We start from the raw sequence: 20,114 nt of genomic DNA, 5'->3' as shown, positions 1-20,114 counted from the left end.
CAGTTCCATCTTTTTTCCAATTATTTATCTTCTTTTTCTTTATTTTACTACTTGAATTATGCTAGACCCCTTAAAAATAATAATAAAATAACAGTTGCTGTAGAAAGACAGCCTTTTTATTCTGATGTAACTAAATTACATAGTTTAGTTCTATTTTATTTTTAATACAGCAGCAACTTGTTCTGCCAAAGTGGCTTTATTTTTCTGAGGCATGCAGGGAAGAGGGTTGAAAGAGAAGTTGAAAATTTGGGGTTATATGTGGTCCAATACATGCAAAGTCCTTCCCTTAGTTTTCCTGTGGCGTTATGATGTTCAGTGCTTGCAATTTATACGATGCCCTATGATTCAGCTGGGAGTCCACTGAGCATGTGTTTAGTTTGAGATGTAGTTTTTAGTTTGTTCTTCCGCTGAACTCCTGTTATTCAGTATTTTCAGTCCCCCATGTGCAGGCTGCTTCACCTTTGGTCTTAAAGAAGGAGAAGGGCCTCTTGCCATGCGGTGGTGCCAGCAAGCGCAGTGACGCAAAGAAGGCTCTCCCAGCGTTAGCTGGTCTGCTTGCCCGCCTGCCACACTTCTCCTCAGTGCTACGGAGGTGCCCATTGCTGCAAAAACGGGGTAGGGAGTTGCAAAGCGTGGTGAGGATGTTATGATCAGACTGTTACGGGGCAACAGTTTTCCCCCCACTGTCAGCACCTGCCGGAGCTGCCCACCAGGAGGGAGATGTTCCGCCTTCCCGCAGGGAGAGGGAGGAAGGCTGTCCCTTCCTCTGCCTTCTGCCCTGCCTGCCTGGCTGCTCACCCCTGTGGTGCAGTTCATCAGCTGTGGCACAGGAGGTACATCATGAGCACGTACAGTCTCATCGTCTCACATTTTACTGTGTTTTGAGACAAGACATACATAGAAACATGTATTTCTACCCACATTACCTGTGCTCCACAGGTCAGAGGAGCAGACTGCCTGTGCTGCAGGGAAAGCTTCCTTGCCAGTCACTGAGGACATTAAAAAAAGAAATTGGGAAAAACATCTGGAAACATTTCTTTACCGAGAGGGTGGTCAAACCCTGGAACATGCTTCCCAGTGAGGTGGTCAATGCCCCATGCTTGTCAGTCTTTAACAGGCATTTGGACAATGATCTTAACATGCTTTAATGCTTGGTCACCATTGAAGTGGTCAGGCAGTTGGACTAGATAATCATTGCAGTTCCCTTCCAGCTTGAACTATGCTATTGTATTCTATTCTATTCTATTCTGTTCTGTTCTGTTCTGTTCTGTTCCACTCCCTCAGCTCCGCTGAGGTTCCATTCTATTCTATTCTATTCTATTCTATTCTATTCTATTCTATTCTATTCTATTCTAAAAGTTGCGGGATGGGCATAGACATCACATGATTTGCCAGAAACATCTGCAGATTCCAGGGGGAGAGAGAAAATAGATTGTTTAAAGTATCATTTGTAGTATATATGCTTTGTCTCAGGAACACTTTGAAGGGTCAAACTAAGTCTAATTTGAAAACAATCTACTGTAATTGGGGTGAACAACCTAACATAAATGCTTTCTCACATTAATTGTTTTAGGCATCATCTAAATCAGTTGACTAATTGAGCTAATCCAGTTTCCTATTATTTCATTCAGTTTGCCTTGTCAGTCTTTAACATGCTACTGTCACTGATGCCAAAGTCTCTTACCTCCCTTTGAACCCCCGAGAGCTTTAGGGTCAAGTGAAAGTAGAAAAAGTGTTACAGGAGGACTACACTGGATTTCTCGGGATACGCTCTGCAGGGCTATTTCAGCTGGCATACTGAAGCTTGTCACCAAGGTGTTGTCTTAGCCTTGACCACTTTATATCTCTCCTTTCCCTGTCACAATACACTTTCTTTGTGCCCTGAAGTTTGCTGATCTCTATCCCAGATGCTGCTGCAGTTCAGTGGTGCTGTATGAGTAAGAATCTAGGAATGTGGAGACAACATATGCTGCTGAATATGAGTGTAAAATATGTCTATATGTTTAAAATATGTTTTAAAAAAATTCCTAACTACAGGTATCACTCAATTAAAAAAAAAAAAGACACAGTCTGTACTGGCAAAAGGAAAAAGAAAAACACGTAACAGGTATTCAGATCAAAATGATGATATAGGTTTCATTAGTAAAGGAAAGGCACTAATAAAAAGCTGCAATTTCAGTTGCTTCACAAGAAGCAGGGGCCCAAGAGCAGCTATTGCCATGGCAACAAAAGGATCAAAGGTATTTACACTTCTATATGTTTCAGGGTAGTCTTAACCAAGAGTGCAACTGGCTTGAAAGAACAGCTCCACTATATTCATTCTTGTTCTTCACAAATTGTCTATGTCACCTCACTGCCTCAAAGCTTGTATCTTACAGTGATACGTCACCAATTGCACATGGCTAACAACGTTTATGGACCTGTCAGAAGCCTAGTTCTTAGATTAGTTATCTAAGTTTCTGCTGTATAAAACCGTGAGGTTGAGGAGGTTGCTAAATTTGGTTGAAAATATTTATTCAATGCCATATGCCATAAATTAGGTCCACAACCTATAATACACATAATTCCTTCCTAGTAATGCATTGGGAACACTAAATCTGATGTTACTCTAGTACAAGAACATTCCTTCATCAATAATTTCACCCTGTAAGTATCACTGAAGACTTTTCTTCCATATGCTTATTAATAAAATTTCTACCTTTAGCAAATTTTATCTCACAAAAAATACTATGCGTTAATCCTATCTAATAAACTTCTCATAAAATGTATAAAGTAAGACCATTTTGTAGCCATTAGGACATTTTGAGACCCAAATGATGCTTCCCTGATTTGATTTCTTTTTTAAAAAATTACCCTGGTTTAAATAATGGCATTGTCTTTTAACATTGCAGATCACAGTATTTCGCATGGGATCAGAAGGACACCAGGATATTGATTTAGCTATCCTGACAGCATTACTAAAAGGTAATGGAGTTTCACCCCACAGTGAGTCTGTATCAATCCAAATGGATTAACTCTATGTCTCTGCTGTGCTGAAACCTGCATTTATTGACAATATCTAGCGTATCTAGATGGTAAATTTCTACTATGAAATTGAAGTATACTTTTTGCTCTAACTGCTTTATACTAATCCAGCTGTTTCTTTAATGTTTAAATAGCTACAGGTTTTCCTTTCTGAATTTTTATTCTCCATCCACAACTGCTAATGCATCACACAACACATCAGTAGTGACCTCAGCACTACCAGTTACTTAAGAAGATTAGTACTCACAAGAAGACAGCCAAAGAACTTCTCAGATTTAGATTGCCTTGTTAGCTAGTAGAACATCCAAGGAGGTTATCTCCCTTTAGATTAAACTGGCACTGTTGTCAAAGTAAAACATTATCTGTAGTCATCCTAGGAAAGTCTGGGAACTGTGTGGGATTCCTTCCAGCTTTCACTGGTGCAGCTAAGAACTCAGCTATTTGGGATGGTAGGGGTTTTAATCTTAAACTTTGCAGGTCACTAAATCTTTTTAGGTCATTACATGTTACATTTATGCTCTTAAAAGATTGTCTTACAATAAATCTGTCATTGCTACGAGGGTTCATTATAAACCCTCGTCTTGCAGACACCTCATTTACCTTGGCTCTCTTCAAAATATGATATTATCAGACAATTTAATATCTGCTTGCAAATACAGAAACAGGAGAGATTTTAAAGGGTCTGAAGCACATTTACTTATCCAGTGAAGGATTATTCAACTAAGCAAAGGCTGGGAGGTTCAAGCCCTCTATTTATATGGTATTTCGCCAAATGACGTTTTCACAAGTTGCATGTATCAATCACCGTGGTCATCTTGTTGCTATCATCTGGATTGTTTTGTGCTATGTAGTACAGGCCATACTGATTTTAAAAACAGAGAGTAAGAGACACTAAATAATTATAAAGAGCAATCTGAGAAACATTAGGGAATTGACTTCCAAAGGTGACTGGAGAAATTTATGCTTCATGAGGCTCTCTAGCAGTTGTCATCATGCTATTACCAAGACCACACCTGAATAAGAGGGTACATAATGCCATGTGGCAGACCTGAATTTGAGTCAAAAAAAATTTAATAGATTTACTGGGTGTTTGAAAGGTAATGGGAATTAGTGTTGCTTGTTCCAGGGCTCAATTTTCTTCTCAGTGTCTTCCTGTGCAGGCTCACAAAATCTGTATGAAGAGAAAAGAGAGAAGGCCTGAGTAACTTTCACCTAACCAAAGAAAATAGTATTTTACCTTTTACACAGCTATTAATCCCATTTCAAAAATATTACTTCAAACATTTAAAACAAAAGTCTGGACAGGAGGAGTAAACAAACACTGGCCACTTCAAAAGTACAATTGCAAGCTGATAGCTACCAGCCAAGGAAATAAGCTGGAATTAATTTGCTCCGGTAGTTTTTACTTCTGTAGTACTGCTTTCTCCACTACTTTAACTCATTTCAATCAAGATATCAATTGTTTGTCCTGCAGGTAACATGACGATTTATCCTGAGGTAACAATTTTTAGCCATCTGCATAATTAAATCTCAGGGTATTTTAGACATCTTCACACAGAAACAATATAAATCAAGGTGAAGAAAGGAAAAAGAAATTAGTTCAAAGCAAGGAACAAGAATTGCATTCATCACCAAATTCCTCTTTTCTATCCTTAGGAAGTATTTTGATTACAGATTTCATTTTTATCTTAAATATATCTGAATCCTTCATTATCTTCAGTGTAAAGTGTATTCTTTTCACATTTGTTCTTAAGACAATCACTGAAACTACTGCTCTTGATTTCTGTTAGTAAGATACAGATTGTCCTAAGGTTGTGATTCCACTTTTTCTAGGTATATTTTCAAGGTTTGAATCCCAACATAGATCCCTGGAGTCTTTTACCACCTTGAAAGCTGCCTCTTGGAAGCTGAAGAAAATAAATCATAGGCCTGTGAGGGATTGTTTTCTGTTTCAAAAGTTCTTTTGAAGTATTTACATGACCAACTGTACTATGGTTGCAGTCTGGGTATATGAGTAGTCCTCTCCAATCTGGAATAACCATTTTGCAAGTGGCTAATTGGCCCTGTCGTTCCTTAGTAAAATAAAATTACCTCCCCTCTTCATAACAGTAGTGCAAGACATAGTAGTGAACTTCTGTTAGCTCGGAAGGTGCCTGGATCTGTGTAAGTTTGACATCTCCTTTCATGCTTGGCTGACAATCTTGATTTGGTAATCTGCTCATGGCAGCAGCACTTGTGTCTTGCTCAACAACCAAAGGAACTAAAACTTACACTTCATCTTGCTTGCTCATCAGTATTTTCTGATCATGAAGGTACTCAGTGAAGATTAATCAGATGCCTCTTGTTACTCTGAGCTTTCTGATCACAGGGAACGGAAGTCCATATAACTTTTTAATCAATGCGTGCAAAGATGAGAACACTTGTCTCAGGCAAGTCAGTTGTCCTTATTCATACCATGTCTTTGTACAAAGGTCCTGGCCCACCCTAAAAGAAATGCTGCCTTTCTGTAAATGTACCCCATCAGGCTGATGGATAGTTGGGCTTTTCATCAAATCAAGAAATCTGAGGTAACAATGCTGAATCACTTGTCTGTTGATTTACTAAGCAGATTTGAAGACTGGGTCTGAATTACCTTGAAATTCATAAGTTTAGATTCAGGAATCAAAACTCTTTCACCTCTTCAGCACTGTCTGAAAAGGGGGCAAAGGAAAGTATGAAATTGGTGAGTCATTGGTTACTTTTTCTCAGTCTCACTGATAAGGATTTTGCAGTCCTTGCTAGCCAGTATTCAAGGTGCACACCACCTAATTACCGGCCCCACCATGGTGTGAGTTATTTGTTCAGAGAGTAGGAGAACGAGGTTTGGGAAACACGGTGTCATTTCCTGCTTGCTGTGTAAGACTTGCGATGAGCTGGTCTCTTTTCAAATCCACATCAGGTGCACCACCAACGCAGGAACTATCCTGAGGATAGTCTACAAGCCCCAAACCATGCACTGACTATGAGAGATTATTTCCTTGTTTGTTTTCATGAGTCACTTGTTTAATCTTGTCAGCAGATCTATCTTTCTTGGAAGTGATCTCCCATAAACTAGGGAATGGCATCCAAACTGGTTATCAATTTACATCGCATAGATGTCACAACAGCATATGGCTTGTGAATTCTTTTTTCTTTTTTAATTTAGAGACATGCAAATGTGGGAAGTAAGTTTCCAATTGCATGAATTTGTAGCAAGTAAATTTATTGATACGGTTTAACTGTGCTCTCTTTAACTTGAACAGTTGGAACTCACACAGTAATGGATTTTGTCCTTTTGCAGCTGCTAACTGAGCAGAAGGCATATGACAGGGAAGTTAAAGACAGCATATGGAGATGTTCTAAAATATAATTGTTTTGAAGTGGCATCAAAGATCCTAGTTCACGAAGCTGTTGCAATGTCTGGAGCATACTAGCAGCACCAGCCATGTTTCAGCTGGTGCTCCAGAAGCCTTCCCAGTGCAATTGTTAGCTTTGGGAAAGAGGTGCTGTGTGGTATACGCATATTGTGATATTACCGCCGTGTGACCCTCTGAGATAAGCCATGTTAGGCTAATGCAGATCTGATGTCTCTACTTTCCAGCCTGTGAATAAGTCATGATTCATGCTCACTGAAAGCCATCACGTAGTATCAGATGGTCCTGGAAGACACTGTGATGGTCTGCCAACCATGAAATCACTGACACAGAAGGATTTCAGAGTTAGGCCAGATATCTGGTTACTGCTCTTATAGTTGTTGTTGCTATCAGCTTTGTTATTGTAATTTGATTTGCTAAATGCCAGGAAGATGTTTGTAGCAAATGCAGTGGAAACGCAGCCTTTTCACCAAAGAGCTGCTGAAACAGAAGACAACATAAAACCTGCTGAGATGCAGAGCAGAAAGTTAATTTGGATTGCTATTTTCCCTAATCTAATTCTTTTCTTTAAATGATGATTCAAAGAGGACACTGACATGCTTAGAAGCACTGTGAAAAGGAGTCTCCAACAGCTATTTCTGTCTAGATAGATCAGGTTTGTGTCATTTTAGTTTTCCAGATTCCTGAGCTCTAAGTATCCTGGACTTTCCCAGGAGAATCCTTTAGAGGTTTACATTGATCACAGTAAACTTTAGCCAGTATGTAAAAGCCTGTAGTCTACCTTTTCAGTAATCTGGGAACCTGCAAGGGCACAACACTCATTGTATGACATGTACCCTGGCTCACCTAGGATGGAGCCAAGTGTATGGTCCCAGGCTCTACCATCAAGGAGTATTGCATTTTTGGTCCAAGATGTTGGATAGACCATCTGACTTTTTACCAGAAGAATCAATGCAAGATATCCAAGCACTCCTGGATGGCCACCTAAGAGCATAAAACTAACGCTTGCAGGAACTAACAGCTGTCCCAGACCTCCTTCTTGTTCATTCAACTTTGCACCATCCTTGCATTGTCTATCTATATCCAGCAATATCTATACTGAAATAAAATACTGCCAAATCAATGCATTGCATTCCCAAATGCAACTTTTCTTCTAGGAGCAGATGAAGGGAAGGAAGAGTCCCACTGCAGACATTAGTCATATTGTCTTAAAACATTCTTTTGAGGAACATATCTTATGCTCACCCAGACACCAGAATACTAAGTAAATATTACATAGACATTAGTCATACTGCCTAAAACACTATTTAAAGCAGTAAGTATACTACACTATTAAAATAATACAATGCAACTAAACAAGAACCTTTCCATGAGATGGGATGAAACAGAAATGCAGGGAGAGGAAATGCTAATTTCTCACCACTGACAGTATTAAGGGCCTAAGAAGTGTTTCCACTGTATTGAGTTGATGAGAGCAGTTATGAACTCTGCCTTATTTTTTCATTTCCCAGATATCCTTTGGCTTTGAGTTGGGTACATTGCAGTGATGCTCATGAGCGAGATGAGTCCTCAGGGAGGTCACATTTTGGATTCTTTTTACTGACTCAAATCCTTGCTCTGTGGCATCAAATTCAATCAAGGATATGACTGAAAGGAGACAGCATCTTAAGAAAGACCACCTCACATTTGTTCTAGGGAGTTTTTCTTATATTAGTGGAATTATTTTTACTTATTAATTCCACCTGAAATATCCTGAATACTTTCTTTTTCATTTGAGTCAAAAGTGATTAGTCCATCCTGGAATAAAATTGATTAAGCAGTGTCCACAGCCCATATGCTGCTCTGTACAAACTTTTACAGCTTTTCTTTTCCTTCTCCTCTTATGTAATGCCAGTGTAACCCACATTCACTGGAAAACCACATAGTGAAGACAGGAAAGAGGAGAAGGGTGCAAGGGCTTTCCAGCAACCTCGCTCTGGGAGCAGCCACCCCATGATGTGCATCAGACCCCCAGCATGCAGATCTGTACTGCCCAGTCTACACCCTAGCTGATGGACTGGTTTGGACCTGAAGTACAAAAACCCCTTGAGAAACCATGCATTTTGTTCAACTGCCAAATGTCTGCAGCACTCTGTGAGACAATAAAATGAACTGTTATAGTAACAAGCACTGAGAAGGGCATCATCTCTGGGACTGCATATGCACCCACAGGAAAACTTGTCCACTGCTGGCAGCCTTAAACACGATGGAGGGACAGAGGCTGGACCATGGCTTGCTTTCCTCTCTGCTCAGCATTTGGAGCAGTAAGCATGCTCAAAGAAAACAATTCTGGTGAACTGCTGGGCTTGGGGGCCTTTCTGGAGGTGCAGCCACCACTTCATGCCCCATGCAAGTTGCTCTTTCACATGATCTGATGCACCAGAAGGCCCTGTGTTCATCCAGGGTTTAGGTCCTTCCTAAAGCACGAAAAGGCCCAGGAGTGCTAGGCCACTCAGCACAAACGGGGGACGGCTGCCTGCTAGGGCTCACAAGGTGTTCGCCTGGAGCCTCTGTGATTTGGCTTGAGTTTTGGCTGAAGTGGGGCAGTGTAAGTAGGCTGCTTCCTTCCCCAAGTAATTCGTTAACAAGTCCATCTGATCTACTCTTGATCCAAAATGGTTTCTAACCAGGCTGCACTCCTGGCTACCCAGACTGTAGGCTGCAGACAGTTTATTTTCCTAAACCAGGAGGTTGAGCTCCCCCATCGCAGGTGCAAAATGATGCCAGGCTGTGGGATCCCCATCACTGCCCCTGGGTTTTGGAGTTCACCTATGTGCCTCTTCCACTGCTCACCAGACAGTTTGCTGAGCACCTGCCGAAGCTCCCGCTTCTCCTGCAGGCACACGGATGGGAAGGAGGAGATCCAATGACATTTTGGGAGGATCTGTTTTTTGCTTCAGAAAGGGAGAGAACATTATTTGCTCTCTGTACTTAATTTACACTGTCATACCCACTGTGTAGGTAGGATTTTTTCTGTTTTTATGAGTAGAACTGTAGAGACATTTTTACCCTTCCCAAAGGTAAATATTTTCTGTTCTTGAATGTTGCATGTTGCTTGTCTAAGAAACTCAGAAAGGTTCAGATGCTGTTGGCATCCCCCAGGAGGTGTCCTCTGAGAGCTTTTGTCTCTGTCATAGTATATAGCAATGAGAAGCTGTGTCTTAGGCAAAGGGGTGCTCCCGTTGCTCCTTAGTCACAGAAAGGTCTTTTACTGTTTTCACTGTTTTTCCTTCTTCGTTTCTTTCTATCGTTCTGCCCCTGCATCACCTACCTTTTTATCAGAGCTCACTCCGTAATAAAATTAAAGTGATCTGGATGATCTACAGTCCACCATCTCCCAAATAATTGCTGTAGATATTCCCAAATATTTGACAAAGTTTCACGGCAGTGAACTGACTGCAAAATTGAGAGTTATGAAATAAGACTATTGAAATGGGGACAAAATGGTTTGAAGTAATGAAAAGATTTTATTTGTCCTCACTCCATGATATTAGTATGAGAATTAATAGAGACAAGAAAACAGTGGAGGTATGAGGCTTTTAAAAAATGAACCTTTATACAATCATCTAACCACTGCAAGCAGCTATGCAGTTAAAAGGCAAAGGGTCCTTTATTTATTTGGTTGATCCGTTCATTCAGGCCATTTCTCCCTGTGACACTGAAATGCAAATACTGTTTTACTATTACAAATTAGCTAATAACCGTGAAATCCTTAGTGAAATATTAAAGAAGCACAGCAGGGCAGGAATGTCCCATAGCTTCCATTAAAACTACAGGGAAAAACATACTCTCACTTCCAAAAAACAAACAGCTCCAAACCCTATAAGAAACTATCTGCATAGTTTCTTGTTTAATTTGGATAAATTATACCTTGACACCAGCTTTACAGCATGCTTTCTCACATGAATATTGCATGTGTGAAGGGAAATTTGTCCCACCAAGACCCATCAGTACAAATACATAGAGGAGATACTCTGGAGATCTTCGAGGTATGCTTGTACAGGATCCCCACCTTACCAGGTGGGAATTCATAAAAGATGTGTGTCAAATGCACGACTATTGAAACTGGTGGGGTCTGCGTGAGTTGAACATGTTTGTAATTGCTAGATGCTTGTGTGTGTGTGTGTGTGTGTGTGTCCCCATGTGTGTGTGCGCGTGTGTTTGTGTGCGTGTGTGTGTGCCTGCGCACTTGTCTGCACATGTGTGTGCATATTCCTGCAGCTAGATCAGGATCGCTCCTGGCTCCTGCTCTGGTTTCCCATCCGTCAGGAGGGAATTCAGTTCATTCCACTGCAAGTTGCATCTGCCAGTATCATGTGTACCTACTGTATTTTTCAAGGGGGATGTGAGGAAATAATTAGTCTGAAAACCATAGATTCAGATTTGAGAACCACTATTTTATTACAGGGACAATGGAAGGCTTGGTTTTGTTTTTATGTCGGATCACTTGCCGAAATGACATGGACATCTGTGAGACTTTTGACAAAGGGGAATTGCCACAGTGGTCTGTTGACTGAGTCTAAAATATGTCTTGTTTCTTTTTTCTCCTCCTCTCCTCCCTGCACCCCTGTCTGTGTACACAGGAGCTAATGCATCTGCTCCCGACCAGCTGAGCCTAGCATTAGCCTGGAACAGAGTAGACATCGCCCGCAGTCAGATCTTTATTTACGGGCAACAGTGGCCGGTACAGTATACATACAGCATCTTCTACTGAAAACACTTTAAACCCTACACAACATTAAGACTGTTCTGTTGGCAGTGGTGGTTTTAACAGTTTAAAATATACTGACTCATGCTCCCAGCCAAACCCAAAGTCCCCGTTCACAGCTACTGAGGGCAGGCACGGTTACAAAGATGTTAATACGTTCGTGTGTTCAAGGAAATGGTGACATCTAGCGATGCCTTAACAGTGAGAGACCACACCTTTAACCAAACGGGAAGCCACACGTTTATACTATCAGGCAACGATTCTGCAAGCTGAGAAAAGCAAGTATCTGTTTACAGCTATCTTACACTGTTAGGCTATAAATTAAAGGCAAAACTTCTTTTTGCTTTTCAAGCAGTACGCTTTTATACACAAATACTGAATTGGATGATGATGGGGCATCAAAAATCTGCTGCACAAATGTTGGGAGGTCATTGAGTGGACCACAAGAGCGATCAGCGATGCTACCACAGAAGTGCTGCGGCTCCAAACCTGAGCCATTAATTTCATGCCCAGTGCTGCTCTGCATCAATCTGCTTGCTTCATGCCTGCCCCGTCGTGTGCTCCAGCTGCCAGCTGTGGGGACTGGCTCCCCGGCCAACACCGTGGGCAGAGCTTCTCAGCAGGAGTGGGAGGGCTGTAAACAGAGGGGTTATGGAATGCTGTGTGGGGCAGAGGAGGAGTAGTCAACTCCCAACCTGTGCTGCAGTTTTTACAGTGGTAGAAGACACCCAGAAAGGACTCCGTCTCTACCAGTAGCTCCTTAAAGCCCACTATATTTTCATTTGTAAGGTTTAATTGGATCACAATACTCATTACTGTGACACTTGTTTTGTCACCGTCATGAAAATTTCATATGTGATCATTGCATGAGCATTTACAACTCCCTATGGAAAAAATACAACAAAAGGAAAAGCTTCTGTTTAAATATCCTTGCTTTAAATGTAGTTTCTGGAGCTCACTGCCCCTTAACGCTAGTTTCTAAAATCCTTGCCTTTTTGGTTATGGAGTGAACAGGACTATTTATCTTGTCTTCAATGTTGGTCGTAAGTATGCATCAAAACATTGGAGCGATTTTAATGGTACTAAACTGTCCTTATCATTATTGCTCCATCACCACATCATAGCAAAAATTTGCATAAATGCTGCAGGCTGCAATCATTTTCCAAACTAAAACCTAGAAGTATGAGATAATTTCTCATCCTTCTAACTCCCCCCAACCTGCACAAGATAGAAATGGAGAGGTTTTGCATAAGAAGACCTCTTGCATTTGGCCCTTCAAAGAAGTGCTAATTGTGAAGCTCTTTCTGCTTCCTGGGTGTCAAAGTTCCCCTGAGTTCCCACACCATGAACAGAAGAAAAAACTAGTAAAGACAGAATTAAAGTGAGTGTATATCCACATAACAAATATACCCAACATAAATAAAATGCTTGTCAGGAAAACAAGAAATAAAGATAATAATGAGGTGACGGATAGTGTGGAGTGTCGTTACCAGTCCTGAGCTCCAGTTCCTCAATCTTCATCCGGATTTCCTAGAGTATGTTAATCTTAATGCATTGACACTCATTTTTTAAATGCTGCCCTGAATCAGAGAAACCGATACAGGCTAAAACTGTTAGTATTCCATTTTAAGCTTAGCAGAGCAACCCTCAGAATTTTGTCAGGATTCCCTGCTTGTGCCAGGGTGACCAGACCAGCCAGATACAGCCTACAATGCTCAGGAACAGCCTGAATTAATTGTTTGCTTTGCAGGTGGGCTCCCTTGAGCAAGCAATGCTGGATGCACTGGTGTTGGACAGAGTGGATTTTGTGAAATTACTCATAGAAAATGGAGTAAGCATGCATCGTTTTCTCACCATCTCCCGGCTAGAGGAATTGTACAATACGGTAGGGCCAGCCTAAGGCAAATTTTCTCTCTATATATTCATTGTTCTACCTCCCACTCGTGTTATGACGACATGATGATGAAGAAGGCAGCCAACACCTGCTGCAGAAATTTTCCATGTTAGAATTCCACGTTGTCTTTTAGCTTTTTCTCTCATATAATGAAACACACTGTGTCTTGCCCACCTAATCTGCTGTAAGGATTTTGTAAGACATGGATTAGGACCCACACAGCACCAGCTGATTTCTGGTCATTGTAATTCCAATATGATAGACCTGAGATTTAGGCAGATGGCACTGGCTAGAAGACAGTAACTGGCAAGTTAGGACCTGGAGGATGGTGATATATGACTCCTGACAGTAGAAGTCCTTATGGTTTCAGAAAAATCTCACAACTGTTAATCAAACTCAACCGCTAGAAAACAAATAGAAACAAACTTCTTGGGGTAATATTCTGCATTTAAATATGCTGATGATTTCAGGAGGTCTGTTACAGTAAAGGACTTCCCCATGTCATCACCGAGTGTTCCAAAAATTATAGTTTTGACTTTTAAAAGCCTTTTTGCAAGTTTCATATCTTTGCCCTTAAAATGAACGTAAAACTGCACCGGTTCAAATTGCTTCTGAGTTCTCAACTGCAAAGCACATTCCAGCATTCACATCATTATTGCCTACTGAGAGAAACCAGTAAGTTCAAATTCTTTAAGCGGTATGGAAAAAATCTTAAAGCATTGTCTAGTTCTCAGGATTTCTAGCTCTGTCTGTTGGAGAGAGGTTGTGACACAGTGCATAGTCCTTTTCAAAATGCTTTTTTCTGCCAGTACTTTTCAAAGCCCTGCCATCATAAACTGCCACACTGCGCTGTTATCCAGAGATGTTTCACACTGATGTTGACCAGAAGTCAGTCTTTCAAAAATATCAAATATGAAAAGAATATATTAAATTTGTGCAAAATATAGAGGAACAGGTATCCATGCCACCCTTGAGACGGATTCCCATCTGATCTTTGATGGGTTAGACTTTGCCTATCAACTAGTATCCCTGTATTAAAAACAGAAAGCCTATGAGCTTTCTTGCTACGGAGATAAGCAATGTAGTTCTTGTACCAAAGCCAGTTTTTACAGGGAGTGTGTTTGAGGGAGGTCTTCAGTTCTACAGCTAAAAAAAGGCCTTTTTGAACAGATTTATTGAGAGCAAATTTATTGTGAACAAATTTATTGTGATATCTGAGCCGCCAACAGTGGAAGTGGAGATCCTGAGTGCAGGAAGGCTGACACTTCAGCAGCTGTTTTTCTTTCCACTCTCTCCCAGAGCATGTGCATGTTGTGCTGGGCTCCTGCTTTGCCTAAGCCAGGAGCCTAATCTGGTATATAAGACCTTAGTTTTCACCCAGTATGGAAGATCTTGTGGTTTACTTACTGTTTTGTACAAAAGAGAAGCCAGGTGAAATAATGCTCTTGCAATTGATTTTATGTTTTTCAATTGGTAACACTGTACAGGTGAAGTGCTCTCAGTTGCCTGATTTTTAAACTTCTAAAGTGAGAAAGCCATTTCAGCATTTACATCTTGCAGGTCTTTGGACAATGCAAAACTATTTTATTCTTCTTTATTTGTCCTTTGCAGAGACATGGACCATCCAATACTCTGTATCATCTAGTCAGGGACGTCAAAAAGGTGAGAGTCCAATAGACGGTAGGTTGGAGATAATGCTATGATTGCTTTTTTTGTAGCTAGATACAATCTTTGTTTTGCATGAGCTTTCAATCAGAGCCTTCTCCTTCCCCTGCCATTATAGAATGTCCTGTTTGTATGTACTGAATATGAACTTTTTGCATACAAAGCACAATTAGCAAGTTATTTGGCTTGCTTTCTCTGTGGTTTTAGATGCTTGGGTAATAGTGCTTCTGCTAGCATAATTGTAGGCTCTTACATACCGTGTAGATTTATGATGTTATCTGTATTTTTCCACACCTGCAACTATTGTCCAAGCTAATTTCCGTTTGTTAGTTTACTTCCAAGCCTATAATATAGCCCTTGTCCTGGATCCCAGTTTGCTGAAACAGTTTCTTGTTCTGTGTTGTGTGGTGTATTGTAGCCATCTTCGTCAGCAGAAATGTACAAAGAGAAGTAGCGCAACTTTTCCCCTGTCCCCTTATCAAGTTAATTTCAAGCATCTGGAATTATAAAGAGCCATTAGGAGGTCAAGACAGAAACACAGAAAGGTATAGTGACAGGAAGGAGATACCAAATACCTTTAGCAATGTGTTCAGTATTAAAACTGTTACAGCAGCAGCAATGAATAAAAATCCCTTATCCTCTAAATATATCGATCAAGTAAAGAAATTGAGTCTGCAATTGACCTCATTGCCTTGAACATTCTCCCAAAGCATGTGCAGATTACAGCCTTGCACATTACCTAAGTTGGACCTCAAGGGCAGCATACTTGGGAAAGGAGATTTCTGTACCTGGGACTAGACAGAAGATTGGAAAAGGAACAGAGATTTTTTGTAAAAGCACTGGTTTTGGTGGTTTCTTCTGTCACTGACAGCTGAGTAGAACCAAAAGCAACTAGGAGAGGAGAGTGGCAATGCTTCATATATCATCTTTCTGTTAAGCAACACTTCAGAATAGTCAGTAGCTATGTTTAGGGAGGTTCTGGTGGTTTTCTTTGGTTAGCATGTTACATGGCATCATCATTGTTCAATTATATATAGTATTCTAAGTGACCATGGGAAAGTGTGAAATGCCTACAGAAAAAACTGAAAATGTTCTTATGCACAAATCCCCTTGGATGGAGCAGAGTAAACCTGGAATGCATTTCGACTGGCTGCTTCTCTTGAAGCACAAGTTACCAGAACATTTTGTTTCCTAAATATGGAGTTATTTATGTGCCTATAAAAGTTTGAAACAAGCATCATCTATCTTCTTACTTCAAAATATATTCCTTTTCAAACTCCTTAGCTCCCCCAGCATCACCTTTCCAAGTCCTCCTTCGAAGGCATAGCAATTTTTATGTTGAGTGACTAAATAAGATCAATATCTTTTTCTGAGTCACTAGCCAAAGATGTATTTTTAAATGAGGTTTTGAAAAAAAAAAGCATCAAAGTAGGCAAAGATGATCAGTACTCACAGGTATATATTGATAGACATTGTCATTAAATAAACTTACACTATATTTAATGAAATTATTTGTTCCATGGTGATTGCTAAACATTAGGTGATGGTCATTTTCCCATCATCTTTCTTTCCTCCATCTGTATCTAAAGTCTCCAGTAATTCCCACTGTGTGAAGTCAATGTGTGCTCTTATTAGAATACAGTTAAGCGCTTCAAAAACAAGCAACCTGGTGCAACCCTCTAGCACCTTCATCAGAAAACTGCACCTTGGGGGCTGTGTTTCTCATTTTGTCAGTAATGAGGAACAACCATGGTTCACTGAGAGAAAAGTGACAGCTCGCCATAGGCCTGCCATCTGAGCAGATCCCTTGCCCATCAACCAAGCTGTAAATCAGTCATCAGATCTGACAACAATTTAAATGAAAACACCTCCTTGGAAATAACTTCTCAATGGACATCACTATATGACAGTTAAGTGGCCCACCGTGCATGAAAACCAGACCACACTGCTGATGCTAGTTTTTTGAGTTTATGTATATTTTGATGCCAGACTTATCAGATTTAATTACAGTATCGCAAAATATGAACAGAAAAAAATCTAGTATGTCACCTTGAGACAACACTTAGAGGATATGCATACTCTGTGCTTTTTACGCATACATCCTGATTTTAAGACCTGCATTATTTAAAAGGGTGTGTGCTATAAAAAGTTGTTTACATCTGCATCACTGTGAATTCTCAAATAGAAAATGGATGCTGACAAATCATAGAAGCATTATTTAATTTACTACTATTGTATTACATAGCTGTATAATTGACTAGGAGGGGTTCTTTTGTTTGGAAGACCACCCTGCCTGCTTAAGAAAGCAAAAAATTTGAGCAACAGAAGTCACATTACCACGTCCTGTTTTGTGGCAGCTTACAGACACGCATGTGCACATGCGTATGCTCAACACACACGCACGCACGCACGAACATATAAGACAACAATTTCTTTTCTCTTTGGATTTCCAAATATCGCTGTGAAGACTGTTAGCCTGGGCGGCATATTGTAAAGGCCTGGAGACACAGTCTTAAAGAATTTACAGCAATCAGAGCAGGCTTAAATTCTGCATATATAACAAGACAAAGTACTTAATGACTCTGCTTTAGAGACAACTGTGCTCCTCTCGCTTTTTGATCCTCTCAGCTCCATAACTACATTTGGGGACAAATCTGCCTGCATCGTTTGCGTCATGGCCTTTTTGACATCTCCTGTCGAGGGTACAGAATTTAACACAAATGGGTTGACTCCTTTCCCTAGAACCTACAAACCGATGCATCCGGACTAAGCAGGAAGAAACAGTGCCCGTGCTTGACATCCTGTCTGTAAGTGGAGGTTGCCCTCTACAGGTTGTTTTTAAAAAACCTTCCCTGGCTCAACTAGATAAGTAGAAAGTTAACAGATTAATTTTTTCTTTAATCCAAAAATTGTATGTAGTAAATATAACTTAATCCCACCGTGGCATGATCTAAGTTTCCAAAGTTCTTTATTTTGGTTTGCCACTGTATGTCTACATTTCCAGAGAACTAACAAGCACTATACAGAATTTTGAAAGTATTATTTTTTCCTCAGCATGCAAAATCAAAGGCTTCATATCTGCTGAATACAGAAATGCACTTGAAGTGAAAAAATGCTATAATTGATTAGCTACAGTTTAAAGTTGAAGTTTCTTCAGGAAAAGAATAATGCATTAGCACTGAAGAGCTTGTCCCAACATTAAAAGTTTAGTTGATTATTAACCAGGGTACCTACCATACCCAAAAATCAAACCCTGTCCTCTGTCATCCTGACCACGTTGGCGGTACTAGAATTAGCCCATCCACATTTTTCTTGTTCTTGGAGCGGTTCTGGCCCACTTGCACCACTGTCCTTCATTTAGAAGCGGACACCACTGCCAGGGTAGTTCAAGGTGTCTGCTGATACAGCAGATGATTTGGCACATGTGTAACTCCTCTCACAAGGGTGGTCCAATTGGTTTTACCAGGGCTGCTCACTTTGGAAAAGTAATCATGTGTTAGCGTGGAGCCATACATATGCGTATGTCTATAAAATGTGTATTTCTGCTGTGAATGTGTGAGTTTTCTTCAGTAAAATGTTTCAACTTTAACTGGCAGGTTTAGATCTGTCTTTTATTAAAGTTATGCTATTGGAAATTTTTTATCTAAATTCATGTATGAAATTTCTGGAAATGAGAAGAACTGTATCAAGAAACTCAGGCTTTCTAACACATGCAGCACCCTGATGCCTGTTGTGCTTTTTTAATTGCTCAACTATTTTTCACCACTTAATAATATCAAAGCATTCAGTTTCAGTGTCTTAACATTAAGACAGCAGGAGTCTGTTGAAGCACTACAGCTCTGTCTTGGAGCTACAACTCCCACTTCTGCCAGTGCCTTCATCCTTGTTCTAGTAAAACTGTCATTGCTTTAAGCATCCTGGAGAGAGAAGAACATTTTGTGGAAAAAAAACAAACAAATGAAAAACCTAGCAAGATATAATTTTTAGATTTATATTATTTTTCTTTAAACAGCTCAGAATAAAAAGTACTGGGCTCAAATAAACTAAGCTAGTATGCGTCCCTGCAAACCATAGTGACTTCCCTGCCCATCAGATTAGCCAAGATTAGGAAGAGTGCAAAAGGGTATGCCAAGGGACGTTACTGAAAGATAGTTGGCAGCTCACCTTTTGCCACTAAATTTGCTTGATCTTCTGTGCCTTTGAATACCAGCCCATTGCTAGGCACGGCACTATGCCCCTCTCTCCTTCCTCAACCTTTCAGCATGCTGTTCGCACCATGGTGAGCAGGGAGGGAAATAAGCATTGCTCTTCCCAGCTGAAGTAGAAGAGGAAGGAGGATCTTCGCATCCATTTAATCTCTTCTGCAGAACCAGTTGCCATCTGCTCTCCATTAGTGTTTCTCTGCTCTGAATTTAATAAACATATCTGCAGAGAAGCCAGGCAGATATCTGCAGACATGCAGATATTTCCAGCAAGCCATGGAGTCATAAAATTGCTCCATGTGAATTACTAACCTTCTTTTGATGACCACATAAAAAGAGCTACAGGCTAACTGTAATTTGTTCTGTATATCATTATAGAAAATGTGATTATTTCATTACAGCACACTGAAAAAGTTTGAAGTTAACAATTAGAATTTCCTGGTCTTTCTGTAATGTTGACTATACAAGTTAATTTTTTGCTAGAGTATTTTTCTCTTTTTCCAAGGCTACTGCTCACAGTTCACAGAAGTATACCTCTCTTTTACCTTTAATTTGTAGTCACATCTCTTGCATAATGACCTACAGGAGAGACGGTTCTGTAAATCTGGAGGGTTATTAGTGAGATCTCTAGATCTGGGTGACCTTTTCAGAATTTGCTGAATCATGCCTTCTTTTCTGGTAGGCAACTGCTTACTGAACCATGAACTGTCGTCCGAACAATTCAGAGGCAGCAATTTAGAGAAGGAGGCAAACTTTCATTTGGGGGCATTCCCTTCCCATTAGTCCTTTCCTCCTGTAAAGGCATCAGAGCTTTCCCTGGGGACTTCCCCGGGGTGAACAGAAGAGCAGATGTGCCTCCACCAGGGTTTTGTTCTTCCATCACCAGAGACCCCCAAGAGCACTTCACCAGCACGTCCATGAGACCAGCCCACCCTGAAACTGTTCTGGCCTGCTCGGTGTCACATCAGGCTTCCTGCTACTGAAGAATGGAAATGCCCAGTTAACTAAAAGGCAGACTCAGATCCTTGTGCAGTAAGAGACAATCTGTTACTGAGATCTTTCTTCATTGCTTTGCAAGCCATGAGTATTGGAGAACTCATAACCTTAGTGTTGCTGTTTTCAGGCTTGACAGTGAAAAGGAGGATATGTGCAAGGAAGTTCACAATGTGAGGGCAATAAGGCATGGACAT

The 20,114-nt window shown here is 40.5% G+C and overlaps 1 protein-coding gene across 1 annotated transcript in view; it reads left to right on the top strand.

The window, feature by feature from the left end:
* Nucleotides 1-20,114, top strand: part of LOC104621397 (transient receptor potential cation channel subfamily M member 3) — a gene marked incomplete at both ends in the record, with an annotated part of 84,051 nt that overhangs the window by 48,560 nt on the left and 15,377 nt on the right. Inside the window, 4 exons of the mRNA XM_010287872.1 lie at nucleotides 2,892-2,964; nucleotides 11,039-11,139; nucleotides 12,914-13,048; nucleotides 14,669-14,719. Of these exons, the coding sequence (XP_010286174.1) occupies nucleotides 2,892-2,964; nucleotides 11,039-11,139; nucleotides 12,914-13,048; nucleotides 14,669-14,719 (360 nt within the window). The remainder of the gene's footprint in view (nucleotides 1-2,891; nucleotides 2,965-11,038; nucleotides 11,140-12,913; nucleotides 13,049-14,668; nucleotides 14,720-20,114) is intronic.

The sequence above is a fragment of the Phaethon lepturus genome, unplaced genomic scaffold, assembly GCF_000687285.1.
Source record: "Phaethon lepturus isolate BGI_N335 unplaced genomic scaffold, ASM68728v1 scaffold14790, whole genome shotgun sequence".
In the NCBI taxonomy this organism is placed as follows: domain Eukaryota; kingdom Metazoa; phylum Chordata; class Aves; order Phaethontiformes; family Phaethontidae; genus Phaethon; species Phaethon lepturus.
This window is presented reverse-complemented; position numbering and strand designations above follow the sequence as displayed.